Source organism: Pseudophryne corroboree, chromosome 1 (genome assembly GCF_028390025.1).
Source record: "Pseudophryne corroboree isolate aPseCor3 chromosome 1, aPseCor3.hap2, whole genome shotgun sequence".
Lineage (NCBI taxonomy): Eukaryota > Metazoa > Chordata > Amphibia > Anura > Myobatrachidae > Pseudophryne > Pseudophryne corroboree.
In genome coordinates, this window is record NC_086444.1 from 967,007,495 (window position 1) to 967,023,413 (window position 15,919).

The 15,919-nt window shown below is 47.0% G+C and overlaps 1 protein-coding gene across 2 annotated transcripts in view; it reads right to left on the minus strand.

Annotated features, from left to right (window-relative positions):
• GLRB (glycine receptor beta) overlaps positions 1–15,919 on the minus strand; it is a 268,807-nt gene that overhangs the window by 168,141 nt on the left and 84,747 nt on the right. For both annotated transcript variants that reach the window (XR_010177463.1, XM_063920484.1), the window contains exon 3: positions 9,258–9,364. Coding sequence is in view for 1 of the 2 variants with exons in the window: in XM_063920484.1 (XP_063776554.1) it covers positions 9,258–9,364 (107 nt within the window). In the remaining variant the exon portion in view is untranslated. The remainder of the gene's footprint in view (positions 1–9,257; positions 9,365–15,919) is intronic.

The following is a 15,919-nucleotide window of genomic DNA, read 5'->3' on the forward strand; positions in this document are numbered from 1 at the left end:
CTCCAGTGCACCAAAAAATAAAGCCGACCCCGGGACAATTTGGAATCGAGAACCTTCTCCACCAAGAACTCCTGATGACCCTGTACATCTACTGGTGATTTCCCCTGAGAGATCTTCCGAGGAAATCTACTGGAAGAAACGTATGGTTTCAACAGGGAGCAATGGAACGTATTTCCGATCCGGAGAGCTCTTGGTAAACGTAACCGGAAAGCAACTGGATTGATTTTTTTAATAATATGAAATGGTCCAATAAATTTGGGGCCCAATCTAGCTGAGGTTTGTCAAAGTTTAATGTTACGAGTCGACAACCATACCCTATCTCCCACCTTAAAAGTGCAAGGACGCCGGAGCCTGTCAGAATTTTTTTTCTCTCGAAATGCCGCTTTTCTGAGAGCAAGGTGCACTTTTTTCCAAATGACTCTGAGATGAGAGGTTAAGGTTAGCGAGGAAACAGAGGAATGTTGAAAAAAAGAATTAGCTCTGGGGTGAAAACCAAAAACTGAAAAGAATGGAGACACATTAGTGGAGGAATGACAAGAATTGTTGTAAGCAAACTCCGCCAAAGGAAGAAACTAGGACCAATCATTCTGGAGTTTGGCTGAGTACAAACGCAAATACTGTTTTAATGATTGATTAACTCGCTCGGTCTGCCCGTTGGATTGGGGATGGTAGCCGGATGTTAAAGACAATTTCATCTTTAATGAGGCACAAAAAGACTTCCAGAATTGTGCAATGAATTGTGGACCCCGATCAGAAACAATATCAGTGGGCAACCCATGAAGTCTGAAAACATGGCGGAGAAACAAAACTGCCAATCCCTGGGCAGATGGCAGTCGGGGAAGAGTAATGAAATGGGCCATCTTGCTAAAACGGTCCACTACCACCCATATGACTCGGAATCCGGCTGACAGAGGGATGTCTACCACAAAATCCATGGAAATATGAGACCATGGCCTGAGAGGAACATTTAAGGGCATAAGTTGCCCGATAGGCAAGGAACGGGGAACCTTATGCTGTGTACAGACCTGACAAGAAAAAACAAACTCCTTAATGTCTTTAGAAAGACCAGGCCACCATACTGAGCGGGAGACTAATTCCAAAATCTTAGAGATCCCCGGATGCCCGGCAACTTTGCTATCATGAAACTCAGTCAAAACAGTAGCTCTCAAAAACTCAGGGACGTAAAGACGACCAGCAGGAGTATTTCCAGGAGCTTGATGTTGAAGCTGCTTTAACTGGGTAAATAAATCTTGTGTGAGGCCTGCCCAAATGACTGAAGACGGAAGTATGGGAGTAACAGGACTGTTATTATGAACTGGAAGAAAACTGCGTGACAGGGCATCCGCCTTGGTATTCTTGGAACCTGGCCTAAAGGTGATAATAAACTTGAAACGAGTAAAAAATAAAGCCCAACGAGCCTGCCGGGCATTCAGCCGCTTAGCTGATTCGATGTACTGAAGATTTTTGTGGTCAGTCAATACTGAAATGGTATGTGTTGCTCCCTCAAGCCAATGCCTCCACTCCTCGAAAGCCCATTTAATAGCCAGTAACTCCCGGTTACCAACATCGTAGTTGGATTCAGCGGATGAGAATTTCCTGGACATAAAGGCACAGGGATGTAGTTCTAGAGAGTCCGGATCCTTCTGAGATAGGATAGCCCCCACTCCAACCTCCGAGGCATCAACCTCAACAATGAAGGGCAATTCTGGGTTGGGATGTCTGAGGACTGGGGCTGAGACAAAAGCTTGTTTCAAGGCCTGAAAGGATAACTCAGCTTCACGTGACCAGTTGGTAGGATCCGCTCCCTTCTTAGTCAGTGCCACAATGGTCTGAGGAGGTCCTATTGCAAGGACCGGAGCACTGGAACGTAATGCTGGGGAAGGGAGCGGGAATAGAAAGTAGCCCCTGGCGCCCTAACTCCGTTGTCTCGCCCGTGCTGTCAGAGATCCCCTGCGAGACTATGGTTGCTTGAGCCCATGGCAGCCGCGTTTGAAGGGCGGATTATGTCTGCCCAACTCCGATGCCCCTCAGGTCTTAATGGGAGACAAAGGGAAATCCGAGACAGGGTGATAACAAGGGGCCCTCTGACTAAACAACCAGGCCAGGGGCTACAAGCTAACTGACAAAACCTGAGGTATGTGCGGAAACCCGCCAGGGAAAAGGACAACCAAAATCCACTAGTCCGTTACTCCTACCCAGCACCGCTGGATACCAGAGTGGATCTGTGGGAGCGGAATCCTCCGCAAAAGCTCCGAAACACAAATAATAAATAATAAAGCGGCCAAGCCGCAACACACGGCTACGCCGTGACTCACGAACACCACTGGATGTTCAAAGGTGCTCAGTCAGGACTCCAGGAACAGATGACGACTTCCGAGTACAGGACAACTGAGAACAGGAACGACCGGATACAGCAGGACTGGAAACACTCTCAGCAAACAGATACAGCATGCAGGAAGCTATTACCGGCGTCTGTGAGAAGCCCAGGAAGTGTATTTAACAGGGAGTCCTCCAATCAGCTGTTTAGAGGTTGATTGGATTAGATGCCATACAGCTGCCTAGCTGCATGGCCAGGAAACAGGTGTCCTATTAATTTGAATGGACCCAGCAACGGGGAACGCGGTCCGCCAGTGGCGTCCCCGTTGCTAGGGTCCGTGCGGCTCCGTGCGCCCGGCGTCTAGCGTTGCCAGGGAGCCGGCGGCTGTACGCGCACGGCGTCCCAGGTTGCTAGGCGCCGGGCCGCACCGACGAGCGGACCCCGGCGCCTAACAGCGGGACGCCATCATGTCCACCTGTGGACAATCCCACTGATTTACAATCATTTGGAAGACTTCTGGATGAAGTCCCCACTCTCCCGGGTGGAGGTCGTGCCTGCTGAGAAAGTCTGCTTCCCAGTTGTCCACTCCCGGAATGAACACTGCTGACAGTGCTAGTAGATGATTTTCCGCCCATCGGAGAATTCTTGTGGCTTCTGCCATTGCCATCCTGCTTCTTGTGCCGCCATGTCGATTCACATGGGCGACTGCCGTGATGTTGTCTGACTGGATCAGCACCGGCTGGTGTAGGAGCAGGGATTTTGCTTGACTTAGGGCATTGTACATGGCCCTTAGTTCCAGAATATTTATGTGAAGGGAAGTCTCCTGACTTGACCATAGTCCTTGGAAGTTTCTCCCCTTGTGACTGCCCCCCAGCCTCGAAGTCTGGCATCCGTGGTCACCAGGACCCAGTCCTGTATGCCGAATCTGCGGCCCTCCAGAAGATGAGCACTGTGCAGCCACCACAGAAGAGACACCCTGGTTCTTGGAGACAGGGTTATTAAACGATGCATCTGAATATGCGATCCGGACCACTTGTCCAACAGGTCCCACTGAAAGATTCTGGCATGGAACCTGCCGAATGGAATTGCCTCGTAAGAAGCTACCATCTTTCCCAGGACCCGCGTGCAGTGATGCACCGATACCTGTTTTGGTTTCAGGAGGTCTCTGACTAGAGAAGACAACTCCCTGGCTTTCTCCTCCGGGAGAAACACTTTTTTCTGGACTGTGTCCAGAATCATACCCAGGAACATTAGATGTGTAGTCGGAACCAGCTGTGACTTTGGGATATTCAGAATCCAGCCGTGCTGGCGCAGCACTTCCCGAGATAGTGCTACTCCCACCAACAACTGTTCCTTGGACCGTGCCTTTATTAGGAGATCGTCCAAGTACGGGATAATTAAAACTCCCTTTTTTCGAAGGAGTATCATCATTTCGGCCATTACCTTGGTAAACACCCTCGGTGCCATGTACAGTCCAAACGGCCGTGTCTGGACTTGGTAATGGCAAACCTGTACCACAAATCTGAGGTACTCCTGGCGAGGATGGTAACTGGGGACAAGCAGGTAAGCATCCTTGATGTCCCGGGATACCATGTAATCCCCCTCGTCCAGGCTTGCAATGACCGCCCTGAGCGATTCCATCTTGAACTTGAATTTTTTTATGTATGTGTTCAAGGATTTTAAATATAAAATGGGTCACACCGAACCATGCGGTTTCGGTATCCCAAACCGTGTGGAATAGTAACCCCGTCCTTGTTGAAGTAGGGGCACCTTGAGTATTACCTGCTGGGAATACCGCTTATTAATTGCCTCTAGCACAGACTCCCTGCCTGAGGGAGTTGTTGGCAAGGCATATTTGAGGATACGGCTGGGGGGAGACATCTCGAATTCCAGCTTGTACCCCTAAAATACTACTTGAAAGAAACAGGGATCCACCTGTGAGCGAGCCCACTAATTGCTGACATTTTTGAGACGGCCCCCCACCGTACCTGGCTACACCTGTGGAGCACCCGCGTCATGCTGTGGACACACAGGAAGCGGGGGAAGAATTTTGATTCTGGGAACAGGCTGACTGGTGCAGCTTTTTCCCTCTTCCCTTGTCTCTGTACAGAAAGGAAGCGCCTTTGACCCGCTTGCTTTTCTGAAGCCGAAAGGACTGTACCTGATAATACAGTGCTTTCTTAGTCTGTGAGGAAACCTGAGGTAAAAATATTTCTTCCCAGCAGTTGCTGTGGATACGAGGTCCCAGAGACCATCCCCAAATAATTCCTCACCCTTATAAGGCAGAATCTCTATGCGCCTTTTAAGTCAGCATCACCTGTCCAGTGACAGGTCTCTAATACCCTCCTGACAGAATGGACATTACATTCATTTTGGATGCAAGCCGGCAAAATATCCCTCTGTGCATCTCCTCATATATAAGACGACGTCTTTAATATGTTCTCATATTAGCAAACTAGTAAGCTCGACAGGGTCACCGACCACGCTGCAGCAGCACGATCTGCAGGTCTCAGTCTAGTACCTGAGTGTGTAAATACAGACTTCAGGATAGCCTCCTGCTTTTTATCAACAGGTACCTTCAAAGTGGCCGTTCCTAAAACGGCAGTGCCACCTTTTTTGACAACCGTGTGAGCGCCTTATCCACCCTAGGGGATATCTCCCAGCGTAACTTATCCTCCTGGCGGGAAAGGGTACGCCATCAGTAACTTTTTAGTAATTACCAGTTTCTTAACGGGGGAAACCCACGCTTTTCACACACTTCATTTATTCATCTGATGGGGGAACAAAACACTGCCTGTTTTTTCTCCCCAAACCTAAAACCCATTTTTAGAGGTGCTTGGGTTAATGTCAGAAATGTATAACACATTTTTTATTGCCGGGATCAAGTCAAGGATGCTCCTAGTGGATTGTGTATATGTCTCAACCTTGTCGACACTGGAGTCAGACTCCGTGTCGACATCTGTGTCTGCCATCTGAGAGAGCGGGCGTTTTTGAGCCCCTGATGGCCTTTGAGACGCCTGGGCAGGCGCGGGCTGAGAAGCCGGCTGTCCCACAGCTGTTACGTCATCCAGCCTTTTATGTAAGGAGTTGATACTGTCGGTTAATACCTTTCACCTATCCATCCACTCTGGTGTCGGCCCCCCAGGGGGCGACATCACATATATCGGCCTCTGCTCCGTCACCATATAAGCCTCCTTATTCAACATGTCGACACAGCCGTACCGACACACCACAGACACACAGGGAATGCTCTAAACGAGGACAGGACCCACAAAAGCCCTTTGGGGGGACAGAGTGAGAGTATGCCAGCACACACCAGAGCGCTATATAATGCAGGGACTAACTGAGTTATGTCCCCTATAGCTGCTGTTTTTATATAATATATATACTGCGCCTAAATTTAGTGCCCCCTCTCTCTTTTTTAACCCTTTGTCTGTAGTGTAGACTGCAGGGGAGAGCCAGGGAGCTTCCTTCCAGCGGAGCTGTGAGGGAAAATGGCGCCAGTGTGCTGAGGGAGATAGCTCCGCACCTTTTCCGCAGCCTATTCTCACGCTTTTTTATGGAATCTGGCAGGGGTATTTACCACATATATAGCCTCTGGGGCTATATATTGTGGTATTTTTGCCAGCCAAGGTGTTTTTATTGCTGCCTCAGGGCGCCCCCCCCCCGGCGCCCTGCACCCTCAGTGACCGGAGTGTGAAGTGTGTGTGAGGAGCAATGGCGCACAGCTGCAGTGCTGTGCGCTACCTTGGTGAAGACAGATTCTTCATGCCGCCGATTTTCCGGACCTCTTCTTGCTTCTGGCTCTGTAAGGGGGACGGCGGCGCGGCTCCGGGACCGAACATCAAGGCTGGGCCTGCGGTCGATCCCTCTGGAGCTAATGGTGTCCAGTAGCCTAAGAAGCCCAATCCGGCTGCAAGCAGGCGACTTCGCTTCTTCTCCCCTTAGTCCCTCGCTGCAGTGAGCCTGTTGCCAGCAGGTCTCACTGAAAATAAAAAACCTAAGTCTATCTTTCTTTCTAAGAGCTCAGGAGAGCCCCTAGTGTGCATCCAACCTCGGCCGGGCACGAAATCTAACTGAGGCTTGGAGGAGGGTCATAGTGGGAGGAGCAAGTGCACACCAGGTAGTCATGAATCTTTCTAGAGTGCCCAGCCTCCTTCGGAGCCCGCTATTCCCCATGGTCCTTTCGGAGTTCCCAGCATCCACTAGGACGTCAGTGAAATACAATTACAAAGTGTTATACTGCAACTAAGTGTGATTTTACTAAACACAAAATAGAGTTGACAGAGGGGGTAATTCACCTGATCGTAGCAGCAAATTTGTTAGTAGTGTGACAAAACCATGGGGGTCATTCTGACCCGATCGCACACTGCAGTTTATCGCAGCGGTGCAATCGGGTCAGTACTGCATATGCGCCGCTGCTGCAGTGCGCCAGCGCATGTCAGTTGGCCGAAGGCCATCGTTGGCTAGCGACCGCCTCTGCCTGATTGACAGGCAGAGGTGGTCGATGGGCGGGAGGGGGCTGGATGGTGGTGTTAAGCCGCCGTTTAGGGGGGCGCGGTCCGGCCAATGCAGGCGACCCGGGCAGCAAAGAGGTTCTTCCGGCCAGCTGCAGGAGCTGCACTGGGCGGGATGTACTCCTGAAATGCAAAAGCATTGCTGCTGTGCGATGCATTTGCACTTCTGCGGGGGAGGGTGGGGGGGGCGGTACTGACATGTGGGGTGGACTAGCCCTGTGCTGGGCGTCCCCATGCATGTCTGAGTTCCTGATCTTAGCTGTGCTAAATTTAGCACAGCTACGATCAACTCGGACTGACCCCCCATGTGCACTGCAGGTGCAGCAGATATAACATTTGCAGAGAGTTAGATTTGGGTGGGTTATTTTGTTTCTGTGCAGGGTAAATACTGGCGGCTTTATTTTTACATTGCAATTGAGATTTCAGTTTGAACACACCCCACCCAAATCTAACTCTCTCTGCACGTTATATCTGCCTCCCCTGCAGTGCACATGGTTTTGCCCAACTGCTAACAAATTTGATGCTGCGATCAGGTCTAAATTACCGCCAGAGCACATTTCATTTTGCACATATGTTCTAATCTGACCACCAGGGAGCAAAATCAACTGGAATGTTGAAAAGGACACACTCCGGTGACTATGGACGCGATTTAGTGATTTCCATAAATCCAATATTTATGTAAATTTCACAATTTTAATGTTCTGAACATGCACAGTAGCTGCACTGCACATGTCCAAAATCAGGTCTTGTGATATCTCTCCAAGTGCCCCAAATTTGCAGAATGACTGACATGGTCCTGGCATTTGGGAGCAGAATCTGTGGGGCAGGTCAGCCAAGTTTTCTGGGAGTGGCGAAGCCAATGGCTACATCCTTGACCACAGTTTCAATGGCCATGGCAGCGTGATTTTGTAGGACATCCTGAGTAATCTGAAGCTTACTCAGATGTCTGATGTTCATGCAGTTGATCTGATGCTGCATCTTCAGACGTAGCAGCAGATTAGAGAAGGCGGCAGTGGTCACCTTTTTACTTAAGAAGTCTCCTGTGGCTTTTGCATAATCTTACACAGCTACTGCACTGTACCATTAGCATATAGCTCTGAATCAGCCCTATGTCATATTGCTGTGTAAGATGAGAAAGTACATCCCAGGAAAGTAAATGCATCATTTCAAAGCAAATAAAAAGGGTAACTTTGCACATGAACAAACCCTGTTGCAATGCATGGTATGCAAATACATATACAGTATGTTTTTGGCTGCGTTTGCATGTAGACCACAGACAATGGACAATTTAGATGTCAGCAAGGACACAATTCTACAAACTCTAAATCTCTGCAATTTGGCACCAAGATATTAAGGCCTGGGTCATAGGACCTGATTTAAAAATGGACACTGAGCAGCAAAATTATACAAATGCTACAGCTGATAGGCTGTCTACTGAGACACCCACCGGCTGCAGCACAAACGCACCCCATTGAGTAGACATCGGCAGCACCATTTGACTTCTGAGCAACCAAAGGGTTGTTTAACAGTACTGGGCTGTGGAACTACACCCAGCCCCCAAAGTCACCACCCCTATCACTGCCCAGGAACGCCATGCAGGATCTCCATGCAGTTCTGATCGCACCTGTTGTTAGTGACCATCGGAACACATGCACAATGCGTCCCAGGGGCATGAGCAGAGGAAGGAGATTGGGCATCTGCCCTCTAAATCAGGCCTATACAGTACTAACTACTGGTTAGAATGCAAATTTTCAAATGTCCTACTCTACAGGTGTATCAATCAGAACAACAAACCTTTTAAATGTCATGAAAAATCTCCCTAGACACGAGTTTCCTTAAAAATTGTTTTTTGCTTCTAATGTATAAATTTGAGAATAAACTATTCTACAAGATCATAAAAATGGCCTGGTTCAAAACATACATTCTTGATGTTAATATCATAGTTGTAGTCTTCGTATGAGTTCTGTCCATTTACAATGCACATTTTTTATTTCAGTAATACTAAAAGATAAAATTACTTTTTTAGTGTTCCTTGAGAAGCCTGTAATACACCAGAAGATGTGGCTTCTAGACTTGAATGTCTGGATCATTGTGCAAATTGGTAACCGAGGTATAACAAGTGTGGGCAAATGATGATAACATATGTTAAGATAGTGGTCAATATCCCAAATCATTGTCAGCCAGTCCACACAAACTGGGATTTATGTCCATTAAATTAGCAATGTGTACAGATAACCATATCAGCTTAGTAATTATAAAACCATATGGTTTGTTGATGAGTGCAAAATGATGTATACAATAAATGAAACAAAATCAGGAATATCAGAATTTTTTTACCAGCAGCAAAAATACTAACAGGTCTATTGAGATATGTTATTCTATATATATAATGTATATAACATAAAATATATCAAGCAACACACCTTTGAAGTTTGGCCTTATCCTTGGGTCATAACTGACCAATAGTCTGTTCAATATGTTGCTTGTGGAGTTAACAGGAACTCTTGCAAGATCTTCTGCAGATTGCTGACTGTAAGATAAAAATACATAAAAAGAATATGCCCATTATTTATTCACTATATTAGTGAGTATGAAAATAATTGTATTATATGTTATAGTCTTATTGCAAGCAGAATTATGAAAAATAACAACATAAATGGTCTTAGCAGGGCATTCGGTCACCTTGAGTTATCATATAAGAGTCTAGTTAGCTTTCATAGATTTTATTTGGATCTCAGTTTCTTCAAGAATCCCATCAGTTAATGTTTTCTTAATGGGTAGTAAGAGATACTGTATTAGGAACTGTTCCATTAATCTTTGTACACAATTGCCTCAATTTGTGAGTCATTTATTTTGGTAGTAACTTGTATAGTACATGTTTATTGTCACTCCCTAAAGGAGCAGGACAAAACACAATGGATACAGAGATAATGGTCACAAGTTATTTTGTTACAACACTATTTTACTAAATAACTTCCAATCAAACATTGGAAAAGTGGTTAGCATGCCTGTATACAACCAGCAACCATAAATAAGTACATAAATACATTCCTTACAAGGATTTTATTATATTGAACCTGATACAAAGTAGAAAGCACTGCAGAGATCCCTAGGATATGTGTATGCTGTTGCATAAAAAAAATGTATAATTACATAAAATAAAAAAATACACCCATGATACACCCAATTAGTAACTAGCTCCAGGCCTTAAGCCTAGATTGGTAGTTGAAAAAATGTAGGGGTTGAAGAGTATGGAGCTCCTGCCCCAATTGTACCCTAACCAGCACAAGGTTTGACCAGCCTGGGCTAGTGGAACCATAGAGAGGAGTATGCGGGATCCACTACTATAATTCCAGCTCCCTAGGCCAGTTGGCACAGTTAGCCACAAGGGCAGTCACCATGTTGGGGCTTTGTTGCGCTTGCCCCCCCCCTCCCCGTCGGCATTCCACTGCCGGGATCCCGGGGGTCGGTATGCTGACAGCCGAGATCCACCCCCCTAGCTATAGTAGGCATGTAAAGTGCGCCTACCTTTAACGCCTATATACCATGATTAGTTCACTGTACAGCAAAAGGCTGCAGATGACTGCATAGCTGCTCTCTATGTATACAGTGACCATCTATGAACGCAGGGAAACATATCGTAACGATGTTACTGGACTTACATAGAAACATAGAATTGGACGGCAGATAAGAACCACTTGGCTCATCTAGTCTGCTCCTTTTTTTTTTATCCTTTAGGTAATCTCAACCCTTTTCGAACCTTAATTCTTTGTAAGGATATTCATATGCCTATCCCAAGCATGTTTAAATTGCTCTACAGTCTTAGCCTCTACCACCTCTGATGGGAGACTATTCCACTTATCCACTACCCTTTCTGTGAAGTAATTTTTCCTTAAATTTCCCCTGAACCCCCCCCCCCCCCGCCTCCAGTTTCACTGTATGTCCTCGAGTTCTAATATTTCTCTTCCTTTGAAGGATGTTTCCCTCCTGAACTTTGTTAAGACCCTTGATATATTTGAAAGTTTCTATCATGTCCCCCCTTTCCCTTCTCTCCTCCAAACTATACATGTTAAGATTTTTTAGCCTTTCCGGGTACATTGTATGTAGGCCATGCACCATTTTAGTTGCCCTTCTTTGTACATTCTCTAATGTATTTATATCCTTCTGGAGATATGGACTTGTAAAACTTACTTCAGTGAAATCCACAATTTTTTGTTTTGGGTATAATTATTTAAGTATTGACAAGTTTCAGAGAATTGTAGGAGTTGTAGTCCATTCTCATATAAACAAGACTGTCTGGTCTCATTTACTGAATGTCTGCTTAATAGGGGTGATTTTTGGGTCTCATTGTATGGAAAGTTGTCTTAAGAAAACTAGTAAACTTTTCCATGTTGGCTGTGTTTATGCTACTGCAGGGAAGTAGGGTGGAGGATACAAGACAAATATTTACACAAAAACCCATGAGCTGTTAACCAAAATCCTGGTACCGATAACTAATGATATTTTGTATGAGACTAATGAATTATGTTATTTGTTTTCCCTTGTTTGTTCTTCCATCACTTGTTTTTATTCACTTAACATCTAAACGAAACCACAGATTTTTTATATTTTGAAACCAAGATACACATGATATGACAAAGTAGGTTTAATAGCTTTTTTCACTTGGTCTTTACTGAACAGCAATAAAAATAATACAAAAAAAATCAGACTTGAATTTATATGTTTAATAAAAAGAGACTGCATCTGGAAAAAAATACCCAGTAGTTAGAGATATGTAAAACGAAATTGAACAGTAAAATAGTGTGGAAAGCTGTTGGAACTAAATACCATTTCAGTCACGAAGGGAAAAGAACGATGGCGCCAAACAGGAAGCCTACTTAATTACACAAGTTATATATTATTATACAATGTCTCATTTTTTGTAGGCTATTATATATTTACTATTCATAAAATATACTTCTCATTTAAAAAGCTAATGTAACTACTTAAAAAAACTTAATGCAACTACTTGCTTATTTCACACAAATTCACTGTGATAAGCTTTGATAGGCAAACCACTCACAGAAAGCATTATCGTTTTATATCATGAACTACAGAAACTTAAAACAGCACAGGGAACCAATACCAAAGTGGTTATATATACATAGATTTATAAATATATATTATATTCATTTATGGACGAGCTCTGATTCTATAAAGTTTGTAGAGTGCCACCGTGGTGGAGCTGCTAATTCACCGATTTGTGTGCGCTTTGGAATACACACATGCAGACTATGCAACTGAAGGGCAGAGCAGTTATGAAGCACACCTATCGCACTTAGTGCCTACAACATCCCACTCTGTCACTCCCACTGAGTCACCACAGCCATCCCATTGGGTTCCCCAACATCCATCTCACTCCATACAATCATCTCATCCAGAATACACATTCAGCTCCTATTATCTGCACAACTCTGTCTCCACATTATCCGGGGCACTGCCCCCTCGCCCATCCATGCTGCATAGTCTTTAGCCCTATCCACGCTTACTTCACCCCCGTCTCCCCCCCATCCTCAGTAGTCAGCTCGTTCTTCTACTCAGCTCAGACCTTCAGTTGCATAAACAGCAATCTCACTCTGTTAGAGTGCTGAACCTACAGCCAACCACAGGGTGTGATGGCATACCTCATCTGTGTTGCACAAGAAACATGTCCAGTAAGGTATCATCAGCCTCAATGATCAGAATTTCATTGCTTTTTCTGAGTTTGACTCGTCTGAATTTAGTAGTTTTGTGAAAATTCAGATCACGTCTAAAAAGCCTTAATGGGACATGTGAAACCGTTAGTAATCCCCCCACACACACACACACACACACACACACACACACACACAAAGGTACCCCCCCAAGCTCTGGCCCACACCCCTGGTGGCAGTGGGTGCATTGTCCATGGCACCTTTACCGGCAGCAAACAGGTCCCAACAGGCCGGCCCCAGTATACCTGCCCTATGGGGGTAATTCCAAGTATCGCAGCAGGAATTTTGTTAGCAGTTGGGCAAAACCATGTGCACTGCAGGGGAGGCAGATATAACACATCTAACTCTCTCTGCACATGTTATATCTGCCTCCCCTGCAGTGCACATGGTTTTGCCCAACTGCTAACAAAATTCCTGCTGCGACCAACTTGGAATTACCCCATATATGCCCTGACATAAAGGTCTCGCTGGCACATGCAGTCCCACCTGTAAGAAAAATATTAAAATACAGACAGACACAGAATTTTGTAAAAAATGTATTATACTGCACCTACACCTTGAGAGTGGTGGCCTGTAAACTCTTTTACATGGCTGCTGCTTCCCCAGGACTTGCAGCATCTTCACTTAGGGGGCTGCCTCTTCTCCAAAGCTTGCTCGTCATCTTCCTCTATTTTCCCCTGGGGAGGTGCGCAGTCTTTAAGCTCATTTGCATGGCCGCCCCCTCCCCCACGGCTTCCAGTGTCTTCACCTTGGGAGGGGGCGGCCTTTAAGTTCTTTTGCATAGCCACCAAACCAGGACTTTCTCATCATCTTCTTTCTTCAGGTCTTCTCTGCTCCTTCTCCACTGTCAGACAGCCTGTACCTGCCTTGTGCAGGCTTATTTAAGCCAGCCCCAGGGGGCAGGTCAATTACATGGTGATTCATGATTGGCTTACCGTGGCGTTCATGAATTTCAATGATGGCACTATAAGCAAGCCAATCACGGCTCATGGTAAAAATTTTTAAATGGGATACATGTCCCCATGGTAGCAGCCACTGATTAGTAGGCAGTCCTCTAAGTGCAGGAAACCTTGTGGGCAGGGTGAAGGGTAGTGTAAGAAAGAAGTGTGTGTGGGGAGGAGGATGCAGGGTAAAGGGTGGTGTAGAACAACAATGTGCAAAAAGAGGGTGCAGGGTGGGGAGAAGTGTAAGAGCAGTGTGTGCGGAGTGTGGGTGCAAGGTGAGTAGTAGTGTAGGAAAGAAGTGTGCTGGGAGAGGAGTAGTGTAGAAGAGCAGTGTGTGGGGGATGGGGGAGTAGGCTGAGCGGTAGTAGGGAGGAGAGGATGTGGAGTAGTGTGGTAGAGCAGTGTGTGTGCGGGGATCGGGTCCAGGGTGAGTGGTAGTGTACAAGCGCAATGTGTGCAGGGAGGGGGTGCAGAATGGGGGGAGGGCAGAATAGGGAGAGCGAGGGGCGGGGTGTGTTGGGGGGCTGTACAGGGAGAGCAGAGGCAAGGGCAGCACAGGAAACATGTACAGTACATTCCCCCCTGCACCCCCGTCATGTAAAATACATCTTGCACCCCCAGTGTAACCAGTCCCCCTCCCCTCTTACCTCCACACTTGCCCCATTTGTAGTCTGCCGCCAGTCACAGGTGAGTGCCCACATCCCAAAAGATGACCGGCAGGGCCAACACAATCCAAAGGCAGTCCAGCCGGGACCTCTCTCCCTTTGGCGCTGAAGCGGCTGCTGGGTGTCCTTGCAGGGAGGCAGAGGACGTGTTGTAGATGTGGATGGAGCATCCAGGATGGACTGCCCCAGGCTCTTGTGCATTTGATTTCCCCTGCGCTTCTCCAAGACTGTGGCTACAGAGGACTGCACACACAATCAGAAGTACCAGCTGGAGTGAACTTGAAGGGCAGCCCACAGGGTCATTAGCGGTGGTGGGGTAGAGTAAATGAGGCACAACGCAAGAGGGGGGGGGGGGGGGGGATCGGGCACCAGAGAGAAGGAGACAGAACTGATCAATGAACTAATGGCTGTAACATCTGGTAACAGCAGCCGGGAGGGGGGACTGCTGACGGACTGTGGAGCTGATCAGGGATGCTGTGCAAATGCATCTACAGGTTATTGGAGCACTGGAGGTGGCTAGCCAAGGTACCAGGGGTGCAGGTCTTCAGGGCACCAACAATAGTAGTGAATCGGGCACCTGCAGCTAAGCTAGGCAGCGATGATTGCTACAACAGAGCACGTTTGAACCTCCCGCTCCCAGTTGACTGTGCATGAATAAATTAGTGACGTGATTATCACGTGCTCTAACAGCCACCTCTGGCATTGCTCTACCAGGATGATTAAACTCATTTATTAGAGCGTTGTCAGGGCTAGTCACTGTCACAGTGTGCTCCCAGCAATCCCACAACACCTCCTGCCCCACTGTATCAACCAAATGTATCTAATTCTCCCCCAATTTACTAAATATTTTTTTTGCCCTGAAATCTGGCATGTAACACCGTTCAAAGGTTCTACGCGTCCATGCCAAATATCAGCTCAGTATGTCCACTAAGTTTTGAGGTGTAACCCCTCAAGAACAGGAATTCCCTATGGGCATAGGCGTTTCTATATTGGGTGCAGTGTGTGTGGTGCACACGGGCCCCTGGGTCAAGGGGGAGCCACACCGCACACACTGCATCCATATATTATACTTACCCCTTTGCAGTCCCGCGACGGCGGCCCTGCGCTGCTGACAGAAATCACTTGGAAAAGGGCCGCAGCGGCCATTTCCCAGTGATTTGTGCATGTGCACTGGAGATGTCCCCGGGAACATGGCACCTGCGCCTTTTTCATGTGCATGCGCAGTAGACTCTACTGCTGCCGGAGAGGAGGTGGCCCGCACTGAGGCTGCACGCGGGTCCCCTCCTCTATTAAAACGCCCCCGCATATGGGAGAATTCCATTATTTTATTCAGCCTTGGGAATGAGGTCAGCGGTTGACCGAAAGTAACCTCACCGCTGACAGCAAAGTTCCCACCATTGGTTACAATGGAGCGCATAGGCGCTACATTGTATCACTGTCGTGTGCTGCCTGACAGACACTACAGGAGCACACAGCCAATCAGGAGGGTGCCACGACGTGGCGCTCCCTGATTGGCTGAAGGAACCCTCTTAGACAGAAGTCAGGGGGGGTTCCAGGCAGTCGGGGAAAGGGGTCCCATGTGAAAACATGGGGCTCCTTTCAGTGCGTGGTCGGGTGTTCGTTTTTTTATTTTGCAAAGTACGTGGATTACAAATGAAACAGAAGAGGACCAATCTACACTGGATTATGTGAGTATGAATTTTCCAACAGGTACCCCATGGATTCTACATGGAGAAGAGGACCG